Source organism: Opisthocomus hoazin, chromosome 8 (genome assembly GCF_030867145.1).
Source record: "Opisthocomus hoazin isolate bOpiHoa1 chromosome 8, bOpiHoa1.hap1, whole genome shotgun sequence".
Classification (NCBI taxonomy): Eukaryota; Metazoa; Chordata; class Aves; order Opisthocomiformes; family Opisthocomidae; genus Opisthocomus; species Opisthocomus hoazin.
The window spans coordinates 22075046-22102054 of record NC_134421.1 but is presented as its reverse complement, the minus strand read 5'-3'; the positions used below and the strand labels follow the sequence as shown (position 1 = coordinate 22102054).

The 27009-nt window shown below is 44.1% G+C and overlaps 1 protein-coding gene across 5 annotated transcripts; it reads right to left on the bottom strand.

The window, feature by feature from the left end:
- Nucleotides 1-453: 453 nt before the first annotated feature.
- USP44 (ubiquitin specific peptidase 44) lies at nt 454-27009 on the bottom strand. 5 transcript variants are annotated; one of them, XM_075427983.1, is made up of 6 exons: nt 26992-27009; nt 19288-20802; nt 4797-4995; nt 4217-4325; nt 3204-3409; nt 454-2830 (listed from the first exon to the last, which is right to left on the bottom strand). In XM_075427983.1, exons 2-6 carry the CDS (start codon nt 20719-20721, stop codon nt 2631-2633), a joined length of 2148 nt encoding a protein of 715 aa, XP_075284098.1. In that variant the 5' UTR covers nt 20722-20802; nt 26992-27009; the 3' UTR covers nt 454-2630. The 5 variants fall into 5 exon arrangements, with proteins under 5 accessions (XP_075284098.1, XP_075284101.1, XP_075284097.1 ...); XM_075427986.1 differs by lacking the exon at nt 26992-27009 and adding an exon at nt 26436-26520; XM_075427982.1 differs by lacking the exon at nt 26992-27009 and adding an exon at nt 26128-26271.

The following is a 27009-nucleotide window of genomic DNA, read 5'->3' as shown; positions in this document are numbered from 1 at the left end:
TGCTTGGCTCTAGTAAGTATTTAAAGCAGAGCTCTAACTGGTGTGAACTAAAGCAGCATATAAACACATAGACTCATGCTGTGCTTAACCCTTACTCTAATTTAAAGGTACAGAGCTACTAATGAACCAGCATCACGAACCAAAGCAGAAGCTGTTGCGAAGCACACCTGAATTAGCTCATCCTTATGCTGCTGGACTGCACTAAATCATCTCTGTCCTTCCTGCTGCTTGGGTTAAGGCTGTAACTCTGTGTTTGAGTGCGTCCTTTCTCCTTCCCTTCTCTTGTTCTACCCCAGAGCGCACCAGTGGGAAGAACGCAGAATGTGTTTTTGCTAAGCTAGCGATGTCTGTTGTGCTTTAACCCCAGCCACCAGCTCGGGCCCACGCAGCTGCTCGCTCTCTCCCCCGCCCGGTGGGATGGGGGAGAATCACAAGAGTGAGAGAACTCAGGGCTTGAGATAAAGACAGTTTAATAGGCATACCTGCTCATTAGCCAAACATGGGAAACTGAAAAAGTCCTTGATTTCTTAGCAACAACCAAAACATCACTGTATTATCAACATTCTTCTCAACTAAATCCAAAACACAGCAGCTTCTGGGAAGAAAATTAACTCTATCCCAGCTGAAGCCAGGACAATGTCTTTTAGAGAAAGCTGTGAGACTTAGGTAAGGCTTGCTGCAGTAAAAGGAAATGCAGGGGAACAGGCATAAACACAGCCTAGGCAATCCTTCTAGAAAAGAGAGGGCAGGATAAGATTCTTTCTATGGGACTTGACTATATGCTTAATACTGATGACTGAGGCTAAGGAACTCCCCCTCCTCCACCCACCTCTCTCTACAAGGCCCGAGATAGACTCTTCCATTAACGCTCGAGTCTTTTAGGACCCCTGTGTATCTGGTTGAGATGCTCTTCGGGGAAGAAAAAGGATCAGAATTCTGCAAGGCAATTAGCACAACTCTTTCCCCTTCGTTTCTACTCCCCTGCACTCCCTGTAAGTAGAAAGAAGTGCTTAGAATACATTCATGTCCTCACCAGAAAGGGCAGCAGAGAAGGAAAGTATTTGAAAGACTGCCCAGCCATAACAAGTAGATTTGTGGGATCATCTCACTTCAGCAGGTGGCCCTTGGCTTTAAAAAAAGGACCAAACTGCTTTTGCACACTTAATTAGAATAAACACAAGCAAAGAAAGTCTGAGATCTGAGGCCACTATGTTTCTGAAAGATGCTGTATTCTAGCGAGCGCGTACATAGAAGTGATAGAAGTCATGAATAAAACCAGCTGTTCAATCAGTGACAACTGGCCAAAGCAGCCTTACAGTTAATGCCTAAACCCATGTTAGACCATTTCAAAACAGTTTTTAAATAAAGATTGTAAGGATAATGTAGGAACCAATTCCAGTACACACATGGTTTTCTGTCCACATCAAGGCATTTTATTGAGGTATAAACTCTGCAGAAGATGAGGTAACAACTTGCATAGGATTTATGCAAAATAACTTCACAATTAAAATTTACTTGGCATTAACTACTGTATGTGGAGAGCGACTGATAATTCCTGCTTGATAGACTCTCCTCAATGCACAGTTCTGTTAATGCTAGTGGTAGGACCGTGGAGAAGGTACAGCAGTTGTAGCTAATGAAACCAGTCAGACTGAAAAATGCTTTCAGACAAATTGTACAGCTTCTTTTCAGTGGGTTGCATTAGAGATTACTGAGCTAGCCAACGCTTGCTCCAATTTAAAGAAAGCTCATCCCATGCAAGAAAGGGGGTGCTAATGTTCTTGTGGCAATGACAGCGGGTGGGTGAGGGTGGTTTTGTTGTTTGGGTTTTTTTAAGAAAGCTTTACATTTTTGGAATAAAAAGCCCCTGGTTGTCAAAGTCAGCACTTTGAATTTGGCACTTGAGCTTTAAGTTGTCAGACTTGTTAAGGGTAGAACATGGAAGTCTTGGTAAAGATACAGTCTTGTGTTATTAAATGCTCCTCTCGCATACTTACATGAAAATAAGTACATGCTCTATTTCCTCAGTTTCAGATTTTAAGAAATTCTATCAACCTATCTTTAGCGTGGCTCCCTTGAAGGTTGCAGAATAATTTCACTTCAGTCATGAAGAACATACAGAAAGTTTCCTGTGAAAAGCTCAGTTACTATTGGACATGTGAAACGTTCCTTGCTGGTGAATGTTAATATTCTAAGACCTAGTAGTAATTCCTGCAGACAGTAAGAATCATGATATCATTAGAACTATACTATAGAACGTACACAAGCATATATAGAAAATTAACCAGAGAAACATCAGTTGCCCATTGAAAGTCATACTTCTAAACCAATTCAAAAAGATTATCAAAATACAAAACCAGCTTAAAAAACAGCCTGAGGTAAGAGTTAAATGCAAATAGCAATCTTTTTCTTAAAAAAATAGCTGCATTGAAATTCTAGGTACTTAGTTACTGTCAATAAAAACTTTTACTAACAATTGTAAAGAGTACTTTAACTAATACAAAAGTATATAAACATTGTACACAGTTTCAAAGTAAAAAAGTACAATACTGTACTTTAATTTCAGTTAAAAATATATATAGTTATGACAATTCAAACTTTTACCATACACACAGGTGACTGGCTTTGGATTAGCTGCTACTGTTGTCCATGGAACAGTCAGCTAATTCTGTGTGCTGCTGACTGTCAGCTGTGCTGGGACATGCTGTTTTGCCATGTCCATTTGCCTGAGTAAGTCGGTGGCTGTAGAACAAAATGTAAGCTTGAGCCTTGCATACTTCGTCCATAGTGCACATGTTGAGTTTCGAATCATTGCAGTGTACCCAAAATCCTGCAGGGAAGAAATGCACCAAAAAAATATCATCAGGACACTGATCTGAGGCAACTGCATTGTATTTAATAATTAATTAGTGAGTCTCATTTAACAAGTTGTGTAGAAATAGTATACTGTTTCAGCTTCTCCAGTACATTTGCCCCTATGTTTTAAAAGCCCAGCTTAGCTCCCGTAGATTTATGAGAGTTCATAGCCAGAGCACGTTTAACGAGCCAATACGACTGTTTCGGTCTGCAGAACTGCAGTTCTCATTCCAGGCAGGTCAGCTACCAGCGACTCCCTTCTGCATCTGCGAGCAGACAGCCAGCTTCTCCGCTCAGCATTACAAACACCCCTCTCCCCCGCTCCCCATTCCACAGCCAGTTCCTACCTCCCTCTGAATTGTAGCAGTAGGCAGTGTAGTGCCCCGAGCCAAAGCCCTTCCCGTGATGCATGACCACAGCAGACAAGTCGTAGATAAAGCAGTCGGGTCGGAGGGACTTGAGGGACTCTCTGCAGCAATAAGGCTCCATGTTCAGCGTTTGATCAAAATGAACATGGACGCCAATCTTCTCACGATGATTGCGTCCGGACCACCTGGGAAGTTAAGGCAAATGAAAACTTACGTTCTGTCAAAGGAAGAGCACAGCATTCTAAATGATGTTTTAACATAACGAGTGTTACCCTCGCTACTGTCTTTGTGCACAAAATAAATGCTAATTTGCACACTTTTTTTTTCTAGCCTTCCTCTTTCACTTCTTTATTTCAAGGCTTTTAAAAATGTGTCTACAATACCTACTATTCTCATCTTCTGAAATACCCATCTTAAGATCTGTGTAACAGTGTGTGGGAAGTACTTCCCACATGTTGTATCTCACTGGTATTTCTCATCTATTCTTCTATCTCATTTTCATTTTCCTTTGTGTTCGGGACAGGCTCTATAATAATGCGTGGACTGAGAGTTCACAGAGATGCAGTCTCCACTTCCTTACTCTCAGGCTAATGCGTTAACGTGCTCGGTTAGACGAAGGTTACGTGTGACTTCCACTAAGTATAATCTCGGTTTGTACATTAGTGAATGTAAGCATTTACTCTACCTGAAGATAACAAAAGATTAATTTTTACCAACAGAGTTCACAGCGAGGTTAGTAGGTTTCGACTGAAAAGAAGGATGAAGTAATTTTGGTATTAAAGTAGCAAGTAGTTGGAATCCAAAAGGTCAGTTCTCTACTTACAGCATATCTTACTGATGTTTGAATTAAACGAGAAAAAGAAGTTTCTAATAACTATTTCTCATTGTACTAGCAAAGGGAAATGAAACTGATGCTGAGAAACATCGATCCCAAACAATGGAAGAGCAGGATGGAATTGGTCAGTTTGGAACACTGTTGTGGTGCTACTTACCTAAACCGTTTAAGGTGTAATCTGAGAACCTGAGGTAGTCGACACACCATAAGCTGCTTCTGAGCTTCTGTGAGTATAACTGGTTTAGAAGAAAACTTCCTTCGTTTTGCTGAGGCCAAACACACAGTTACACAATACAAATCTCGATAACAGCCTTGTATTTCAGTCTAAGATTTATCCACCAAATTTGTGTGGACCTAAATAGCTACGGCATGTGCCTCCTTAAAAAGGATACACTCTGAGAGCCATTTTGCAAGGATTGTTTTATGCCGCAAGGATAAAATACTTGCGGTCACTCAGTCACCTTAATTTAAAAAGCTGATGGGTTCTTCAGCTGGGAGTATCGGAATCCCCGTTAGTGTGTGACCAGACCATCTAAGAGAAGCATCACACTTTACAACATCCTTTGAACAACTCCATGTTCTAGATGGTCAGTAATAGCTGTCAGGTGACCACGCCAGGACTTTCTTTGCAACATACTTTTAGGACTTCTAGTATTTTCCTTCCATGCTTTCACAGTCAGTTTACTTTACATTTTACACAGAGAACATATGCATGAGTACATACTGCCTTTACTCACTGTTGCACTGATCACATGCATATATCTTTCCTTCCAAAGCTTCAGTTTCTGTAAACTTGGCCAGCATTTCTGTCAGCAGACACGGATACTGAGACGACATCTCCTTGCCGTTGCAGTGATACCTCTCAGGAAACTCCAGGGACAGGTCCCAGAAAGGTTCTATGGTATTTGACTTATTGTCACAGGCAAGACATGTAACCTGTAAAACAGTATTTCAACAGTTGCTTACGCTCAAAAACTTACTTTGCTAAAAGTGTACCATAACATAGCTCTAAAAAAAAGGGGGGGGTGGGGGTTTCTTCCTAGAGATAACTGATGCAACCAAAGACAAGACACAGCCATTTAATAAAAGAAATGATGCAGCTACTTTCTTTTCGCTGAAGCAGCATGTCCAATTCTGTTAATCACAAATAGGTAAGCGTTCTTATGTTTTACTGAGAAACCAAAGCAGGGTCAAAATAGTCTGTCTGGGGCTGTCCAAGAGAAAGCAGCTGGTGGAGTCTTGGGAATCTTTTCTCCAAAAAGAAACACTCCAAAAGGAAAGTTTACATGGAAGAGAGAAACTGTAGTTTAGGTTAATAAAAACAAAACAAAACAAAAAAAAACACCAACCCAACAGCTGGGGATTTTAAAGTCATATCCTTCTTACTTTGTAAGTCTTCCAGGGAAGCCTGGATTAGGAAGCACACTTCTTCAAAGAAAAATTAACAGGTAAAAATAATTTATTTCTTCTTTCAGTAAGTGGATCCATCGTCACACTAGGGAAAGGACAAGCAGTAAGACAACATGAATAAAATGTCAAGAAGTGAAGTGAGTCAACCTGGAAAATGCAGATAATACAGCAGACGATAATTAAGTTATGATAATATTCAATATTTAGGAAAGTAAGTTAAAAGCAGTAGCTCTTCGACGCTGGAACGGCAACGCATTAGGTGTTGATTTGCAGTCTTCTAAAAGCCAGCTCAAGCTGTTTATGGAAGAGTGTCACATCATTTGAGTCTTCCCCCGAAGGACCTCCACCCTTCCACCATCCACGTGGATGAACAACTTCTATTAGCAGCTGAACCTATGCAGTAGTGAAACTCTGTTTAGACTGTAACAAGCATAGTTCATAAGGGCTACAAATACCAGTAAATATCAAGTGTGTGTGAGACCAGAGATATGTTCACCTTGGTATGTTCAATGCACCAAAGTACAATACAATCCTGAAGAGTAACTACCTGAGTTTTCTACTGTCAATGTATTTATTGGCTTACAAGTTGCAGTTGCCCACTAACTCAAGCAGCTCTAACCTCACTGCTCTAGAAGAGATATATTCTGAAAATAAGCTGAATTTTAATTGGGTTCAGATGGATGGCTTTGACAGAACTTCCGTAAGCATCCTACATGTTCCCATCCCCTTCCCCAACAATTAAAACTTTTCCACCAAAAAGATTAAAAGAACCCAAAATTTTCAGATAGGACCGATTGTCAAGATACTGTTATTTATCAGCTCAGAGTAACAGCCAGGTGTGATAAGACACCACCATTTGTGTTTTACAGTAAATGGAATATCAAATACCTCCTTATCTCCTTAAGTTTGCACCACAAGGGTAAATAATTGCCAAATTAAATCTCTGTGAGCGTACTTCCTATTTAGGAAAATACCACAAGTTGTTTGGAACTAATATGAAGATGTAGTAATAAAGGAATTAAAATCTGTGAGGGACCCAAATTTTTTTATTTCACAGGCACGCCTTTGTGTTGCTGTTCTACGCAAACTCAGTGTAGTTCTCTTCAGTTAGGTTAGTAAGCCTACAGAAGTGTAAAAACGCCCTCAGTTTTGTTCGAGAGCTCTTTTATTTTCCTCTGAAGGTTTGCTGTTTTGCAATTAGTCACCCTGCTTTGTTTGTTATTTCATGATCATTTGTGTAAGGACAGATCTGTCACCTTACGGTACACCTTCCTCCTAGGTGTTCTTGTGAGTAATTATTTAATACATTCATTAGCTACCACAGCTTATACAGTCTATGCATTAGCTACCTAATGTGCGTGTGTATTTGTGTACCGGCACACATGCTTAGCTGCTTTAAATTCTTAAGAAGAAGAAAACACCACTGCCTTGTTCTTAGAAAACAAAACTTTGAACTTAGATGGCAGACAAGAGGAGAATCTTCTGTTTTAATTTACACTGACAGGAGCTCCTTTTGTAAGTGCTAACATCTGGCAACGTTTCAAAGCCACAAACTATTAGTAATTCAGAGCTGGAATCCGGAGTTGGAGACAAAATGATATGTTTGGCTACAGTTCAAGCTAACTCCAGCATAAACACACAATGACTAATAGATTTCTGCTGTACAAATGGGTAATTTTGTTGGGCCAAGAGTTTATTTAATTTACAAGTTACTTAAGAATTTGTTGCATGCGAATGCATACTGAAGGTTAACGGGCTCAGGATGAACTCAGTACAGATAATTTTAACAAGTTCTGAGGTTTTAAATGTAGTGTTAACAATCTGGGTTACTTTGAGATCTTCTTTCCCACCTAGTTAATGAGTACTATCCCAAACAAAAATAAAAAAAAAAATTGATCTAGCTTCCAATTTCTGCCTCTCAAAAATAAATATAAACTGATGCAATAGTGCTGCTTCTTATCTCATCACGCAACTGTGAGCAAAGCTGATTTGTGTTGACAAAATCCTGTACTGATACAGAGCTGCACTTATTTCCTCAAATGCAGGACGCTCCTCCTCACCACGAGGCTGCAGCAGAGTTAAACTCTGAAGAGTTACCTGGGACTTGCGTGCTTGCCAACAGGCAAGCAATTTGACGTATTCGATTACGCATACACCCAGCCGTATCAGCCGCCGTGGGCTAACTGCTCCTGGAGACACTCTCACTCAGTGGTAAATGAGAAGTATATCAGGGCTGGAACAAAGGTTGGGAGTCTTTTGCTTAGCCAGGCCTGAGCTTACGAACTGGATTACTCAACAAGCAGGAGGATCCCTACCCTTCTGTGGAATCCATCTGCACTGGCCTGTCCATGAGCACGGGCTTCTCAACACCCCCCATCACTTCTCTCCTAAATGGGACTCCTTTTTCTCACAGTCCTCCACTGCCTTTCACACAGCACAATCCAGATTTTCTTTTTTAATGAAAAGCACTGAAATTGTATAAATTGCTCAAAAGTTGATTGAACAAGATGTGAAGTCTTTACAAAAAAATAAAACAAAAAAATCCCCAAACATTAACTCAATGGGCTGGCAAAAACTTTTATGTATCTGTTCAATGTAACTTTTTCTGGTATGAGTATGCACAACAGTAACAGGGAAGTGAGTCTGCTCTAGCAATCTGGTTAGTGATGTGTATCTTTTTAGGACTACACTTTACAAGTTCAAAGTTCGATTTCACCTCCTCGTTATATTCCATAATTGCTATTTTAAGAAGCCTTAATGCTGTCATTTATAACAAAGTTACATGAGAAGTTTACATTAGAGCAAAGAAAGGATATTACTGTTTTTAGCCAGTCTGAAAACTCTACCTTATGTTCTGCCCTGACCACCCTCTCACACTTTGAAACACGGGTAGTATATACAATTGTTTGGTTAAAGCTCAGTATTCAATCATAGGGCAAAGGCCAGACTGAAAAGAGCTGGATCAAACTGCTTGATTCAAGCTAAGCATGGAGGCCACTCAGACAAGCATCATTGTGCCTGCAATAATTTGACAGACAGCCGCTGCCCCGGATGCCATTCAGCTTAAATGCAGCCAAAGAAAATGGTTAACATATTGCTGCAGAAGCAGCCAGCTCCATCATCCACTGTTTTGCCTATGTTCTGCACTTGCATGGAATAAAGACAACTGCTACCATCTCTCCTCTAATTCTTTTTTGGTTTTTAAGAACAGTAAGATGGCCAGTCCCATTTTTGAGCTTTCACTACTAAAGTTTTCACTACATGATACATAGACTAGTAATAAAATTTTTCCACAGCAAAGTAATCAAAGTAGAAGCGGATTTCTATGATACTGCTATAATATGTAATTCCACATGGCAATCCATACTGTATTTCCTCAGTTATAAAAAAAAATTAACTCTGTAGTGATGAGCATACAGCATCAGCAAAATGATCCGTATCTATTTAACAGAATAACATAAGCATAACCACAGTGAACCGTGGTCTGTGATTCAATGGCCTCCTCTAGATTAACTTAAAATGTCACCTTCATCTAGTTGGAAAGCAACTTGACAACCATTTTGTGATTCAGGCTACACATACAAGCACAGAGACTAATACTAGAATACAGAAATCAGTACAGGGGTCATGGATCAGATTAAGTGCAAATCCTCCTATTACCTACCTAAAGTTCTCATAGTTTTGAATAGTCTGTTCCACAGTAGATTTAATACCCCGCACTGCGTGAGTCACCCTCAGCACTGTCCCCCAAACTTTAACTCACAGCATACTACCGAAAACTGAAGAACTTCAAACAACCCAGAGATTGCTCATTTCCCCATCTCTCAGCAAATCTGTCCTGAAACACACGTGTTGAGCAAGTAAATGCAGCACGATTTGCAAGGAGAGGCATTGCCTTCTAAAACTTTAAACATAGTCCTCATACTACCTTGGCTAGAACCTGCTTCACTCGCTGGGTCTCAGCACGTTCATCTCTCCGGGCGCTGCACATTGCCCTTCTGCCGTGCTGAGCAGGGGGAGACATTTTGTTCAGATTCCATCTTAAATATGATCAGGAAGTAATCAAACAGTCTGTGGTTTGGGTTGTTGTTTTTTTTAAGTATGCCTAGAGATATCAAAAGCTAGTTCTTACATGGCATTGCTATAATAAGTGTGAATTATTGGGAAAAAACCTCACAGCCCAAGATACTATGGCCTAAGCAGAAACAGTAACTAATCACAACTTTGCTGTAGAGGAAACTCGTTACGACACCAGCACAGCTGCTGCTCTTCACTTTCACTGCTGTTTGGTGTTGCTGTAACAGAAATCTAGGCAGAGCTTTACGTAAGGCACCAGATTCAAAAGCAGTGGAATCCTCACAGAAGACTTTCAAAACCTATGCCAAACAAAACAGCTTCTAAAGGGTTCCTCACCACTCCAAAAAAGATGTTAAAATTACATTGCCTAGGTATTTCTTCAATCATTTATGTTAAACTTGATCAACAGCACTCTATAAAGAAATCATCAACAACTATTTACTGCTTTGCAATATGTGCCAATTCAGTAAAACACTGCACTCATAATTCAACATTCATTTTCTTCCTTGAATTATGTATCCAAGCAGCTTTCACATAAATCAGCACAAACCTCCTTTTTTCTCCTCCCTTACTTGGCCTTTTTCAGCCACAGAAAATATCAACAGTCCTTCTCCTTCTGCTTGCCTAGAATCAGAAACTATCCCCGATTAAACTCAAAGAACAGGAACTGGCTGATGGTGTGGCAAGACCATCCTCCATCTCTGAAAGGTCCTGGCAAGGTCATGGAAACCAGGAGAGGTTCCCAAGGAGAGGAAGAAAGCAAGCGTCACTCCTGTCTTCAAGAAGGAGAATCCGGGGACCTACAAGCCAATCGGCGTCATCTTGATCTGTGGGAAGGCCGATGGAGCAAATTATCCTGGAAACCATTTCCAAACATATTAAAGATAAGACGATGGCTGGGAGTAGGTACCATGGATTTATGATGGGAAAATCACGCTTGACCAACCTGCTAGCCTTCCTCCTACAATGAGATGACTGGTACAGATAACCAGTGGATGAGTGGGAAACTGTGGATGTTGCTTATCTTTACTTCAGTGAGGCTTTCAACACTGTATCCTATAACGTGCCCACAGAAAAAATGATTCAAGTGCAGGCTAGATACACGGACAGCGAGATGGAATGAAAACTGATCGAACTGCCAGGCTCAACACGTTGTGCTCAGCAGCATGAAACGCACCTGGAGCCCAGACACTAGTGGTGTACCCCAGGGGTTGATACTGGGGCAAATTCTGTTAAACTCTTGGCAGGTTTGCAGATGACACAAACCTGGGTGGAGTGTCTGATACACCAGAGGGTCCTTGCTGCTGCCCAGAAGGACCTGGACAGGCTGGGCAATGGGCCACCAGGAACCTCATGCAGTTCTACAAAGGGAAACGCCACGTCCCGTGCCTGGGTAGGAATAACCCCAGTACCAGCACAGGCTGGGAAGCAGCTCCCCAGAGAAGGACCTGGGGGTCCTGAGGGACAAGTAAACCATGAGGCAGCAACATGCCCTTGCAGCAAAGCAGGCCAGCGTCCTCTGGGGCTGCATGAGGCAGAGCATCGTGGAGGGAGGCGATCCCTCCCGTCGGCCCTGGTGAGACACAGCTGGAGGGCTCAGTCCGGTGCTGCATTTCCCAGTACAAGATGGGCCTGCTGGCAACAGATGGAGTCCAGCTGTCTCACAGCAGGAAAAGCATTCTTGCACATGAGCTGGCGGGGCTCATCGAGAGGGTGTTAAACTAGGTTTGAAGGGGGAAGGGGATATAACCAGGCTCACTAGAGATGAGCCCAGGCAGGGCATGCTGGGGTTGGGGGTGAGCTGGATAGCCCAGCTCAAGTGCATCTGCACCAATGCACGCAGCATGGGCAACAAACAGGAGGAGCTGCAAGCCACCATGCAGCAGGACAGCTATGACTTGGTCGCCATCACAGAAACATGGTGGGATGACTCTCATGACTACAGTGCTGCAATGGATGGCTACAATCTCTTCAGAAGGGACAAGTGAGGAAAGAGAGGCGGTGGGGTGGCTCTGTATGTTAGGGAGTGCTTCGATTGTATAGAGCTCAACAACCGATCGTGATAAGGTTGAGTGCTTATGGGCAAGGATGAGTGGGAAAGCCCACAAGGCAGATGTCCTGCTGGGAGTCTGTTATAGACCACCGAACAAGGATGAAGAGGTAGCTGAAGCATTCTACAAGCGGCTGGCAGAAGTCTCACAATCGCCAGCCCTTACTCTCATGAGTAACTTCAACTTACCAGCAGTCTGCTGGAAATACAACGCAGCAGAGAGGAAACAGTTTAGGAGGTTCCTGGAGGGTGTGGACGATAACTTCCTGACGCAGCTGGTAAGTGAGCCTGCCAGGGGAGGTGCCTCACTTGACCTGCTGTTTACTAGCAGAGAAGGACTGGTGGGAGATGTGGTGGTCGGAGGCCGTCATGTGCTTAGCGAGCATGAAATGATAGAGTTTTCAGTTCTTGGCAAGGTAAGGAGGGGGGTAAGCAAAACCACCACCATGGACTTTCTGAGGGCAGACTTTGGCCTGTTCAGGACACTGGCTGAGAGTCCTTTGGGAGAGAGTCCTGAAGGGCAAAGGGGTCCAGGCAGGCAGGCTGTCCCCATGTGCTGAAAGACAAACTGGTTGGGAAGACGACCAGCCTGGCTGAACAGAGAGATTTTGCTGAGACTCAGGGAAAAAAAAAGAGTTTACCGCTTTTGGATGAAGGGGCAGGCAACTCAAGAAGAGTACAGGGATCTCGTTAGGTCACGCAGAGAGAAAATTAGAAAGGCAAAAGCCCAGCTAGAGCTCAGTTTGGCCACTGTTGTAAGAGATAACAAAAAATGTTTTTACAAATACATTAACAACAAAAAGAGGGCCAAGGAGAATCTCCATACCTTACTGGATATGGGGGGGAACACTGCCACCAAGCATGAGGAAAAGGATAAGGTACTCAATGCCTTCTTTGTCTCAGTCTTTAATAGTCAGACCAGTTATTCCCAGGGTACTCAGCCCCCAGAGCTGGAAGATAGGGACAGGGAGCAGAATAAACCCCTCTACAATCCAGGAGGAAGCAGTTAATGACCTGCTACGCCAACTGGACACCCACAAGTCTATGGGGCCAGATGGGATCCACCCGAGAGTATTGAGGGAGCTGGCGGAGGAGCTGGTCAAGCCACTCTCCATCATTTATCAGCAGTCATGGCTAACAGGGGAGGTCCCAGATGACTGGAGGCTTGCTAGCCTGACGCCCATCTACAAGAAGGGCCGGAAGGAGGATCCGGGGAACAACAGGCCTGTCAGCCTGACCTCAGTGCTGGGCAAGATTATAGAGCAATTCATCTTGAGTGTGCTCACCACGCATGTGGAGAATCACCAGGGCATCAGGCCCAGCCAGCACGGGTTCATGAAAGGCAGGTCCTGCTTGACCAATCTGATCTCCTTCTATGACCAGGTGAACTGCCTAGTAGATGAGGGAAAGGCTGTGGATGTTGTCTACCTGGACTTTAGTAAAGCCTTTGATACTGTCTCCCACAGCATTCTCCTAGAGAAGCTGTCAGCTCATGGCTTAGACAGGTGTACTCTTTGCTGGGTAAAAATCTGGGTGGATGGTCAAGCCCAGGGAGTTGCGGTGAACGTAGTTAAATCCAGTTGGCAGCCAGTCATGAGTGGTGTCCCCCAGGGCTCAGTTTTGGGGCCAGTCTTGTTTAATATCTTCATCAATTATATTAATGAGGGGATTGAGTGCTCCCTCATTAAGTTTGCGGATGACACCAAGCTGGGCAGGAGTGTCGATCTGCTCAAGGGTAGGAAGGCTCTGCAGAGGGATCTGGACAGGCTGGATTGATAGGCAGAGGTCAGTTCTATGAGATTCAACCAGGCCAAGTGCTTGGTCCTGCACTTGGGTCACAACAACCCATGCAATGCAACAGGCTTGGGGAGGAGTGGCTGGAAAGCTGCCTGGCAGAAAAAGACCTTGGGGTGTTGGTTGACAGGCGGCTGAACATGAGCCAGCAGTGTGCCAAGAAGGCCAGCGGCATCCTGGCTTGTATCAGGAATAGTGTGGCCAGCAGGAGTAGGGAGGTGATCGTGCCCCTGTACTCGGCACTGGTGAGGCCGCACCTCAAGTACTGTGTTCAGTTTTGGGCCCCTCACTACAAGAAGGACATTGAGGTGCTGGAGCATGTCCAGAGAAGAACAAAGAGGCTGGTGAAGGGTCTAGAGAACAAGTCTTATGAGGAGCGGCTGAGGGAACTGGGGCTGTCTAGTCTGGAGAAGAGGAGGCTGAGGGGGGATCTTATTGCTCTCCACAACTACCTGAAAGGAGGTTGTAGTGAGGTAGGTGTTGGTCTCTTCTCCCAAGTAACTAGTGATAGGACAAGAGGCAATGGCCTCAAGTCGTGTCAGAAGAGGTTGAGATTGGATACTAGGAAAAATTTGTTTACCGAAAGAGTGGTCAATCATTGGAATAGGCTGCCCATGGAAGTGGTGGAATCACTATCCCTGGAGGTGTTCAAAAAATGTGTAAACGTGGCACTTTAGGACATGGTTTAGCAGGCATGGAGGTGTTGGGCTGACACTTGGACTTGATGATCTTAAAGGTCCTTTCCAATTTTAATGATTCTATGATTCTAAGATACAGACTTACTGGAGTAAGTCCAGAAAAGGGCTACAAAGAAGATGCAAGGGCTTGGCGCATCTGACACGAGGAGAGGCTGCGGGAGCTGGGAGCGTTCAGCCTCGAGAAGGGAAGCTCAGAGGGATCTTCTCCTTGTGTATAAATACCTGATGGGGGGAGCAAAGAAGGCGGAGCCAGGCTTTTCTCAGTGGGGCCCAGTGTCAGGACAAGAGCAAACGGGCACAAACTGAAACACAGGAGGTTCTGTTCAGACAGAAGAAACTCTGTTTACTCCGAGGATGGTCTAGCACTGACACAGGCTGCTTGGAGAGGTTGTAGTGTCTCCATCCTTGGTGCTATTTAAAATCCGACTGCATACCGCCCTGAGCAACCCGGTTTTCAGCAGAGTTGGAGTAGATGACTCCCAGCAGTCCTTTCCAACATCAACAATTCTGTGTGTGCACACATGTGCATATGTACACGCACACAAGTACATGTGAACTGTCACAAAGTCGTAAGAAAAATAAAGAATGAAAGACGAGCAACTGAAGGAAGATAAACAATCTCTGGTAACAAAAGAGTTTTCTAAAATAATAATTTGATCCTCAGTGTCTATTTTGACAAGTTATTTTGCTAATATCAGACTCAAATATACCTTTACATCTCACCACACACAACATTAAGAATATTAAGAGATTCAATAATCTGAACTATAATTTTGGCATTCTTTAAGAGTCAGTAAAAATATCTAGAATCATCCTGTCTGGCTTACAGAAAAGTCTTTTTTTTTTCCCAGTAATTTTCATGGCAAGAGGCTTATTTTTAACTTCAGGAAGTTTTTAAGGTTTGACCAATACAGTGGTAGAAGTTTCACTAATGCAGTGGCCAAAAAGCACAAGACACTTGAAACATACAGTATCTATTTTCCTTAGTAACTACCACTTCTTAGTTCCAGAAAGCTTTGTACTGCATGGGTTGAACTGGGAGACAGTTATATTGGGCAATTCATTTGGGACGCGTATGTGCTATACTCCAGTGTCAAGAGTGCCTCCAAATCAGCCGTACCAGTAACACATTTCTATTCTTTCGTCATTTGTGATGTCGATAGTCTTGACTCAAACTTGTTGTGAATATTAAAGTCTTCAAAAATACAATCTAAAATGGCCCTCTAAAGCAATCAAAACCTGTGTACTCTTATGTTATCCTAAGTGTAAAGCCATTTTGTTAAAAAGCTGAAATTCAAGAGGTAAAATCTACACTTCAGATTTTGCCAGGAAAAATATCTGCAAATTTCCTAGATCTGCTAGGCTAGCTTCCTAGATCAGCTAGATTATCTAGATCAGCTTTCACGATACTTTCATACTAATTTTCCTGTCTTTCTCTCCTCCAGTATAAATCATTCTGACAAAAATTTTCATACCGGTATAGCTACACACACACCACAGTTTCTGCTACTATGATTTCTTTGGACATATGGGACACAATTTTCCCAAAGCAGTGCTGAAAATATACATTTATTTTGGCTAAAGCTAAAATCTGCTATTTCAATTTCTGGATTTTTAAAAATATACCTGCCGACTTCCTTGCTTAATATGGACAAAGTCTGAAATAAAGATACCTTAAAAATTGTTGCATACTGCGCTATATAGCCAGGACTATTTGACAAAAAAAGCAAGCCAAAAAACTCTTGAGACAGATGGTAGCTAACCTACTTCAGCTCTTGAAGTGTACTTCAAAGATCTGTGAATCAGTATGGGTCATTCAGCACTGGCACATAACTTCATTGTGCAGTATTTTCTCCTTTCCCATTGAAGGGTCGAGGACAGGAGACAGTGGGTACCTCCCACAAGAGTACAACCACAGAGGGACTGGAAAGAACTAGGATTTTAACAGACATGTTGGCATCTGCTTATAGTCCCCCAGTGGGTTAAGACGAGCCACTGCTGCAGCAGATCTGCCCCTGAAAGCACAGGTTTACAAGGTACAGACTCCTGTGCTCAGGAAGTGCTATAGCACAACTTTCTCCACTCAATCACAGGAGGAAGACTAGCATGTGAAAAAGGAAAGAATAGAGGGGAAGGGTTTTGTAGCTCTATATCCTATCGTTACTTCCCTTAGATGTATTGGGTATTGAAGTTTCACGGTCTGTACTGCAGAGCAGGAAGCTGTAATCGTAAAAAGCACATTGGTATAAGAAATTAAAAAAAAAAAAGTCAAGAGGCAATCCACCCATGCTATTCCTGGTGTTACTCACTATGTATAGTTTAGCATTCCATAAAATACTAAAAGATTTGAAGTAGTAGCTGAGGAAGACTTACTTTAAATCAGTTGAGAATATGACAAAATAAAACCAAATAACTCATAAAAGGTACAACTGTTTTGACATCACCTAAAGCTTTTTCTAGTTATCAAAAAGTAATCTGCAGAAAATCTCACACACTCAATTTTCTCCTTTCTTAATTTTCTATTCTAAATTCAGTTGCAGTGCTGAACCAGGCAGCCATTTCAATAGCAACAGACTGATGGTAAACTTCAAATTAAAACAGCACAGCTAGAAGAAGGGAAATATTTCATCGCACATGTGAAAGCAATGTGAAACCTAAGTAAACATACAGCTTATCTGCACCGTAAGTGATCCTCTGAGGACTGTATCGAGTAGTTCATGGTATTCCTGAGGTTTGAAGGTCAAGAAGATTGACTTCATTGCACTTCAGTACCTCACAGAATCAAATATCTTTAACTAATGTTTTCAGTACAAAGGAATAGTAAATATAATAGCTTTTTTTGTGATCCTAAAACAGAAGGCAACTGCTGCACAGAAACAAGCTTCTCAGTTCCCCTTATTTACTGAATTCAGATATAGTTTATAAAACACTCTAGACTAAAATACCATCCCATTTTTAATAAATAGAACAGGCTATGGCTCCAACTATCTTCTAGAGGGAAACTGTGTACAGCTTGTAGGTAAAGTTAAGCCTACAAGGAGAAAGCATACACTCCTTGCTTTTAAGAGCTAACACTGTCAAAGATGTGAAGATACGGCAAGAAGTCTTTCATATTTTTCTTCAGTCATGCATGGATGTTTTCTTACCTTTTTTAACTTCATTACAGCAGTTTTGCCAGTTCTGACAAACGCCTTGTGAAATCATGATGCAGCTGTCTTATTGAGAGGAAAGGAATTGCCCAACAGAGTTTTTAAAGCTCATCCTCTCATCTGCAAACAGCAGGGCCTGAGTCATTAAGATGACGTGAATAAATTTTATCAAGGAGGAAACGTAAATCTTCAGGGGTTACCTTTAGCTTTTATCATGTTCAAAAGTGCTAGTGAAGACTGAACTGGAACAAAGGAGTAGCAGAAGACAAAGGGAACATTAGGAGGTAAAGTGTTGGACACTGTCTGTGGGAACTGCCTAATGAGCCGGGGAGAAATTGCTCTACAGATAGCAGACTCAATACTCTTTTCCTTGCTCCTCTCACTTCAGGCATTCTGAAGTTCATCGAGGCTGTATTTTGCACCCAGCTGCAGTACAAGAGCTGTGTGTAGTAGTCACAGAAGTTACAGGATAGCTCAAAACTGTTTAATTCCCTTTCAGTCTTACTCGATGACACTTGAGTGAATTCTCATTATTCCCCTCCCTGGTTTCAGGAAGGTGGGAGGGTTTCTAGTCACAAGCCTCTTCACATAACAAAGCTAAAAACATGTAAACCAAGTGCTACTGCTGCAATAATGCTTAGTCTCTCTGAGCCTTGAAAATTCTTCCAAAAAATAAGTTCTGTTAGAAGGCTTGGAATGCAACCAAGCCTTGTCAGTATACTTAAGAAATTGCTTTGCTTTACTAACAAAGTTACTATTTTGGAGAAAAGTGCGATTTTCAGATAGAAAGCTTTAATGACATAATACACTAGATATCTGTATTAGCACAACCCCGATACAAGACATGTTAACTACCCCGAGGAAACAAAGTATGCCAACAGAAATGTTCCTACACTGGGCCAAATGGAAGGTAGAGAATGATCTGGTTTCACTACTAGATGTAACAGTTTCTAGTAGCTACGCAAAACCTAAGATGACCTAAAATCTAACATATGCTGCAAGCAATCCTAGTTTTAAAAGTCCTTTTATCTTATCATAAAGTTTATAGATATCATAGCGGTAAACAATCCTTCGTCAAAAACCACTTGGATTTCTAGCATCACATAATTAAAACATTAAACCATCCATCAAATAAAATAATCTGAACATCCACATTTTAGTTTGTGTTAAACCTCTACTCCTTTACACAACACATCCATTAAATGCTTCTGCACTCCCTCAGTAACATGTGCATGTGTGCTAAAGACAAATTCCAGGTGGCCAAGACTTTCTCAACCTCTGTTCCTGCTGCAATGTGGTTAGCTGTTAGATTAATTCAACAGAACCCAGCATTTGTTTGTGCAGTCAGTTCTCAGACGTTCGTACACACACACAGTTGGGATATGCATAATAGTAAGTGAACACACTGAAGTACTTAACAGGAAGTCGAGAAGAAGAGAAGAAAAAAAGGAGAGTATTCAGGCAGAAAAGAGGAAAACCACCACTGCCTCCACCTCACATATTTGGTTCCTGTGTTGACCGAGCCTTCTGTATCTTTGTGTTGCAACAGAAAAGTAGTATTCCTGTACACAGCATGACTGACAGGCAATTACTCTGTAGTAACCAGTCTCAAATTCAAGCTATTTACTGAAATAATTCCCTGCTTGGCATCCATTACCTAACCAGTTTCCACTTAGATGAGATTAACACCTTCCTTAACACCTTTTATCTAGTATCACTACAGTGATAAGCTAGATGCTTAAAATTGTAAATTCTTTACTCCTGCAATTAGTTGGTGCTTAATAGCAAAGTCAGATACTTGTCAGTAGTTGCAAAGGTGTGCTTTAAAATACCAGATTTAACACTTTTATGTTTATCAGGTAACTCTCTGTTGAAAGTTTTAGGAGTACCCAAATAGCCTTTCTTCTGAAATTCTATATATTGTATCCTCCTCAGCCCCCCTCAGTAGTCATAAATGCGTTAACCTTTGAAGTATGCCCATCACTGATCAGTATAAACCCATAACTAGAAATCATTACACAAAAAAAAAAAAAAAAATCACAAAACATACCTGACTTAACAGCTGTCCATGAAAAATGTTGTTAACCACATTCAAAACCTGTTTTATAAGTTTTCTTTGAGCAGCAGGGATGAGAGCTGGATATCTGGTCCCTGTAGTCTCCAGTTCCTGCTGCACCTTATCCAAAAGTTCACAGAGAAATTCCTGAGCATCTTGTTGGGCATATCCTCTGAAGGCTGGAATTAGTCTCCACACAGAATGAAGCATGGCGAAGGGAGACACCAGTGCCCATTTGCCAGACCACATAACTTGAAACAGAGTATGCAGCTCATGACAGAGAGAAATATGCTTTGAACTGGGCTCCCTGGGCTGAATAAGTTCCATATTTCTACTTTTTGATGCTCCTCCACTTAATCCAGAGGATAAACTAGGCCGCCTCACAGAAGACGATCCCTTTACTTTCTCTTGGTTTTCACTCCCATGTAATGATGAGGCAGCCACTGATGGGTGTTTAGATGAAGATCTGGTTTTACCACTGGTTGCTGTCGCCAAGAGTTCCTGAGTTTGGTTGAGATCAAGCTTCAAAAAGCATTCTCGAAAAATAAGTAAGTGACTTAATACCTGCAGGATGGAATTCATATAGCATGTATTTCCCAAGTTTCTCAGTCCTGTTACCCCAGGAGTCACTGTAGGCCTTCGTTTAACTGGAGAGTCACTTATTTTTTTCAATCTTACTTCATCTGAGGTATATGTTTTTTTCAACTCTGCCACAGGTTCCATGTTCTGTGATGTTTTTTGTAGGCAGGGTGCTGTTTCTGAGGACATTCTAATCTGATTTTGTAAACGACTGCTCTTTCTCGGAGGCATCTTCTCCATCTCTGCTTTCAACTGACGCTTTCGTTCTTGTCTTCTCTTCCTAGCTTCGTCCCTTCTTTCCTCTGCTTCCTCCCGACGCCTTTCTTCTTCCAAAATCTTTTTTCCAGTAGGTGTCAACTCAAGCCATGATCTGAATATTTTGCCCAAGAACGCACGCCGTCGGTGCCAGAGAGCCGTGAACATGCGATCTTCATTCCGAAGCAACGCTTGGGCACCTCCATGTGCAAGGTAAGAATCATCACTTGTACCCAAAGAACGCAAAGTTCTCCCACTTCGAGTAATGCACTCATAGTTCTGACTCTTGATTGCACTTAATGTACTTCGCAACAGTTTTAAATCACCAGTTGCATTATCATTAAGAACATAATCATCGCAGAGGTAACAGAAAACATACAGCTCGTTTACTTCCAATGCCACTGGGTGACTGCTCTCCTGAAAGTGCTTTAGTGCATGTTCTTCAATATATCTTCCACACGCCACATGCGAGCAGCTGAGGCACGCCCACACAGATTCGGTAGTATTGCAGTCCATGCAATGCCATTTCTGAGGATTCAGAATGGAGTGATCTTGGGCCAGTCGCAGACGTCCTATGTGCTTACACTTATCCATTGTTAAAACTGAAATTGCAGAGATACACCAGCAAAACACATCATCCAAACTATTTTCTGTCCATGATATTTCAATCTGCAACTGAAAAAAAAAGAAAAAAAAGCTCTAGGTTACAGTTCATAAATACCCATAACCATATCACTTTCACAGGTGTCAGTATACCAAAGTCATACTAGAGGTTCAGATCATGACCTCCATCCAACTAAGTCCCACCAAACATACAAAGGCACTCAGTCATGTGGAGCCACAATCAACATCATTAACAGCAGCTGAACTCAGACTAAATGGCTGAAGACAACTGTTTACATTTCCAGTACCTTCTGGCACAGAACTGAAGCATACTAGCTACACTTTAGATTGGGCCTGGTTTTTTCAAAGGAGGACTGATTTAGTTAAAAGACACTGTTACAGAGTTTGGATACAAATACAGCTTAAAATGGGACAGGTGGCCCCGAAAAGCTGTGGATGCCTCATCCCTGTAAGTGTTCAAGCTCAGGCTGGATGGGGCTTTGAGCAACCTGATATAGTGGAAGGTGTCCCTGCCCATGGCAGGGGGACTGGACTAGATGACCTTTGAAAGTCCCTTCCAACCCAAAGCATTCTGTGATTCTATGATTCTAAACTGCTCCTACTAATTCTGTCCCTAAGCATACAGGTGTAGAAGTGCAAAGTTCACTGAAATTTATTACATTTACACAGCTCCAACAGTTCAGACAAATAAGGCTTTATGCAACTCAAACCCTTAATCAAACCACACCTGTAATTAAATCACTGCACCTTTGTGCTCAGGCAAGCCCATTATACCAGTGCTTTCTACAATAAGGTATCTTCAGTGAGTACATTTTAACATCTCATCCTAACAGCTCTAAAAGAGTGACTTGGAAAAGCAGAACTTGATTTCTTCATAATACAGAAATACCATTAGATACCTACCTCAGCTGCTGCAACCTTTATAAAAACCTTCATTTTGAACAGAACTTTTCTAATCCATGCCTTCAAAAAATTTAACTTAAAAATCTGGCTAGCATTGGCTTACATCATTTAGTAAGTTTATGTGGTAGGATTTATTTGTTCAAGGCTGCTGTATTTGCTTTCTCCTGTAAGGTGCATTTACCTAGAACAAACAGGCAGGCTTTCACTAACCAAAATTAAAGAGACAGCAATTCATTCTTTCTTCATGCTTTTACCATCTTTCTTTTGATTTTCTCTGGTTGAGAGATATCATCTAGAGAGAAACAATCAGCCAGGAAGTGATTATGTTTGCTCTCGGGTGTTCATGCCCACGATGTCACTGAGGAGCAGGGCTAAATAGCACACAACAGCAGTATCATCGTGCACAGTACTTGTCAGATGAAACAGTTACTTCATCTGAGGAGTACCACGGTTTGTCAAACACCCAGGCTATGCAAGCGAGACCAGTTATGCCATTATAAATGCACGCATGCTGTGGACCTGGCCTAGGCTGTACAACATCAAGGTCCAGGATTCTATGTTTTACAGATAAGTAAACCATGCTACAAAAACAGAAAGTGATTTAGACAACTCTGGATAGAACCCAAAAGATTATATTCCAGCTACTATCCTTGAATATGTTAATATTTCTTCATTTTTACCGTTCTGAAATACACAAGAATCGGTTACTCAATTTAGAACAGATGTCTAGGTTACAACAACCCTTAGCCCATGACATGGCACCACTACGGAAGGGAAACAGGTACAAAGTTGCAGCTGGATAGGAAAGCAGCTTTACTTATCACCCGGTACTTAGCTAAAAAACTGTAGTTAAAAGATTTAACAAGAAATGTCTTTGTTTGGTTAAATGGCCCACGGCTGGCACCTTTCAAAATGTTACAATACAGACACCAGCATAAGACCCAGACTAACTAAGCGCATAATCAGCATCCGGCATTGCATGTGTTGTGTAGGGCTTATTCTGTAATATAGAAAAGGTTGAGCCAGCTGTAGAGAAACTAATAAAGTGTACACCGTTTTACATGCCCTTGTTAATCATTCTCATTCAATTTAAGAGTTGTCTCCAGCCCATACTAACAGCACGGAAGAATTTCAGGCGCCATGACCTCTGGGTACCCACTCAGTAATTTCCAGATTAAGTATCAGCCATAGCGTATTACGGGAGGTCGAGATCCCTTGTGTGCTATGGTCAACAGATCACAAAAATAATGGCTTGCTGAACTTCTTCAGCTTGCTAGCATCCATAACATTCATTCTTTCTAAAACGCAGTCTATTCATAGGCTGCTAATGAGGTTCTTTCACAAACAGTCGTGCATACAAAGTTTGCTTTTAAAACTGTCTTTGTAAATAAGACCACTAGGGCTGTCCCATGCCTTCTGGTAGTCTGACAACCTGTTTTCCCCAACAAAGCTGAGCTTTTCTAGCACTGGTGAAATTCACTTTGAAATTTCAGAGTTGGACTACGCATATCAATTCTTTCTGGAGTATTAAAGTATTACCTATGTAAAGTCTGCTGCAATAATTAAATATGGTAGACAGGATTTTTAAGAGAAGATTCATCTTTGGTTTTTTGAGCTAACAGAAATAGATTTTCCTTCATAACATATTAGTAACGGTCCTTTCCAGCAAGCCAGAAAATAACACGAAATCCTGCCTTCCTACAGGGCTGTCACACACAGCAATGCTGCCAGTCAGAGGAGGCTGACAGGTCAACCTTTTCTGGTTTTAAGTCACTGTGTAAACACTGTGCCTTATTTTTCCTTCTTTTTAATACTATATGGTCAGGCAATTTTTTTTTCTCCATTTAAAAAAAATATTACCAAGAGTGAAACTACTTCCATATCTCAATGCAAGCAGATACTGGCCTGCAGACAAAAGCAGCCCGCCGATTTCGGGACAACCACTGCATAAACCAGGGTTGCACAATCAAGCTCTTCATGCAAAAGCAACACGATTCTACGAAAGCGCAAGATCAGCGCCTTGAAGAGAAAAACCTCAAGCCCCAGCTCCCCCACCAGCAGCCGAGCCAGCGTGACATTTTCCCACCTACGTCGATGTGTGAAGAAAGGCAACGGGGTGGAAAGGGGGAGGAAATATCTTGGCATGGGAGATTTCTTTGAAGAAAATGTGGTCAAAATGCAAAGTTTGGTCAAAAAGAGAGAAATACCTGAAAAGACTGCAAAAACTCTAGAAGTACAAAACTGAGACCAAGCAAACTTCAGCTGAATGTCAAGCAGCACTGTAACAGCATTAATGTTTTAAGATATCGAACGCTGAAGTACTGAGACTACGCCAAGCCACAAAAGTTTAAAACTTCACCTTAGAACCAAGACTTGGCAAAGATAAAATAGCTCAGGGACAAAACGAGAGTGAAGTGACATATAATTGTGGAAGTAACCTAAGAAATGCTGCATACTCATTCCCACGCCTACTAGAAAGCTGCAGCTGGAATAAAACAGCACAAGCAAATGCTTCAACGCTAAAAACCCCTAAAGAAAGTTATTCAGCGCTAGTTTCTGCATTCTTCTCTCCCGAGGTTCAGTTCTGTGCACACACACAAAGAAACTGTGAATTAGTTGACCAGCACTTCAGAGATCAAGCCCCCCTCTGTTCTTAGCACAGACCTGAGCTGCAGTAGTAAGCAAAACAACAAGTACTAGCATATAGAATTGCACTGCTGAAGTAGCTGTCTGGGAAACCAGATATACAAAAGTCGTCTCCTGCACCAAAGTTTTACAAACTAGAAATAACAATCTAGGGAATAGGTTGTTTTTTTTTTTCACTGAACCATATTTCAACCTTGTTGATGTGCTTCTTTATCTAGTTTCACTAAAGAACGGCTGGCAAAATGCACATTTTAGGGTAACTCATGAGCTGAGAAAGTACTTGATGCCAAAACCCAGCAACTTGGAAGTCAAGCAAACAGATGTTTTTCTTCTATTTGTGTTCCACGTAAACAAGAAATTTAAGATTTATCTTCGCAGCTGATAAATTTTAAAATTGTAACTCTAAACAAAAGGAAATCTTTTTCCCTTGGTCACTATTTTCATAATTAATTGCTCGGCACATAAATGAAAAATCAAACCTCAAGCGTTAAGACTAGAAACGCAGTACATAGTTTTACTGATATACATACACACACAGGTGTGTGTGCTCGCGTGTCCCATTAATGTTCTGGCTTTTAAATCAGATGACAGCTTATCAAGCTGATTTTCATCGGGTTCAGACTACTTGCTTAATATCTGCAAAAACAGGAATCATGAGTACTTGAACAACTGAAAGTTTCAGGTAACAAGGAGGCTACCTAGAAGGCAGACGCCCTGCTTTACTGCTTTCTTGAACAATTTTTCTTGTTTTTTAAAAGAAAGAAAACAACCTAATAAGACACTGATGGACGTAACTTCAAGCTGCAGCACACTCCTGCAGGCATAACGGTAAGACTTAAAAAAATCAAAGCAGCACTTCAGAAAGAAATTGTTTAAGTTACTCCCGATTTTTAACAGCACAGCCTTTGACGAGGAACTCCCCAGCACCCTTTCTTCGGAGCCGCACAGATCACTTTTCTAGGTGTCCCTGCAAACGGCGGGGGGGCTGGCACCAGCCGATCCGCCAGGCCCCTTCCAACCCAAACCATTCGGCGATTCCATGCTTCCCCCCTCGTTCCCCGCCGGCCCAGGACGGCGCAGGCCGCCGGCTGCCGGCCGGAGCCGCCCGCAGCCCCGCACGGCGCTGCCCGCAGACCCCAACTCACGGGGAGCAGCCCAGGCTGAAGCACTTCCACAGCAGCACGAAAACCGCAGCGTTTCTTGCTGGTCTGGGCTCGCACGTGGCAGTTCTCCCCGTTTAGAAAAATAAGGGTCGCCGACTGCCCCGACAGCTCCCCGGAGAACGCCCGGCCCCCGCTCCGGCGGCCCCCGCACCACGGCCGCTCCGCTAAGCCCACCCGCGGGAGTACGAGCGCTGCCCGCGGCTGCTTCGCTCGGAAGGTGCGGCGCTTCCCCGCGACACGGCGCGACCCTTCGCCCCCCGCCGACGACAAGCGGCACGCAGGGGACCCGAGCAGCCCGCCCGCCCGCCCGCCTCTCCTCCCCGCCCCCCGGCCTCCCTCGCCCCGCCGCCCTCCCGACCCCCACGCAGGGGCCCGCCGAGCTCCCCGCCACGCACCGAGGACGGTCCCGGGGGTCCCGCTCCGCCGCCAGAGCTGTTGGCGCGGCTGCAGCCCCCTCGCCCCCGCCCCGGTGGCTTCCCCCGGCCCCGCGCCGTGGCCGCCTCGCCCCCTCCTCAGGTGCCCCTCCGCGGGCACCGCCCCGCCGCCACCGCCCCGTCCCTGCCGCCCCCGCTCCCCGCCGGGCTCCTGCCCCCCCGCAGGCCGCCCCCGGGCGGCGGGGCCGCAGAGCCGCCGTCCCGCTCCCGCCGGCCGCCCCCGCACGCACCCGTCACCCGCCGTTGCCGCCATCTTGCGCACCCCGAGCCGCAGCCTCGTCGGAGCGGCCCCTCGGCGACGTCAGCGCAGCGCGGAGGCCGCCCCCCACCCTCAGCTCCCCCACGGCTCGGGGATCGCCGCTCCCGCCGCGGCCGCCTCCCCTCAGCGCCGCCGGGCGGGGAGCGGGCGGGGAGCGGGCGGGGGGGGGGGCCCGCCAGGAAACCGGCGCCGTCGAGCCGGCGGGGCAGCGCCGCAAGCGCGCGCGCACGCACACAGCCCCCCCACACACCGCCCGCCCGACGGCCGCCCCGCACCCACCTGCCGCGCGCGGGGCGGCAAGGGCCGACCGCCATGTGCCGGCGGCGGGTCCGTCACCAGATTTGTAGCGGCGAACCCAAGACCTTCCCACGTCTCCTCCCACCTCCCTCCGCCTCCCCCGGCCGCCGCCGGGCCGAGCCGGCCCGGTCCCGCGGGGCCGGGCGCAGGAAGCCGGGCGGGCGAGCGGGCGCTGGGGAGCCGGGGCCCGCGGCACCGGGGAGCTGCTTCTGCGCCCGGCCTGCGGCTCTGCCACCTGCGCGCCCGAGGCGGGTCTGCGCCCGGCCGGGAAAAAGAGGGCTCCCGGGCTCGCCCGCCCCGAGTCTCCGCGTCGCTCGGCTTCCTGCGCTTCGCTCGTGTTTGGGCTCGGTGCCGGGAGCCCGTTTCTGGCCTCGCCGCTGCCTGGGGTCTGTCCGCCGAGACGTGACCGTCAAACACGCTTTGTAGGGGACCTCAGAGCCCCCCTCCGCGTCTCCCCGTGTGCGTTTGTGGGAACTTCTGCCAGGCAGCTCACACAGAACAACCCCAGCTCTCACCCAGGCCCCTGTTACCCATTTACCGAGCACTTTTTCAGTCT

What these genes read in the sequence shown, in the direction of transcription:
- USP44 (XM_075427983.1), bottom strand. Translation starts at nt 20,721, where the DNA reads ATGGATAAGTGTAAGCACATAGGACGTCTGCGACTGGCCCAAGATCAC. An exon ending in ATGGACAGCTGTTAAGTCAG is followed by an intron (nt 4,996 to 19,287) that starts GTATGTTTTGTG and finishes ACTGTTTTACAG; the next exon opens with GTTACATGTCTTGCCTGTGA. An exon ending in TTACACCTTAAACGGTTTAG is followed by an intron (nt 3,410 to 4,216) that starts GTAAGTAGCACC and finishes TTAACTTCCCAG; the next exon opens with GTGGTCCGGACGCAATCATC.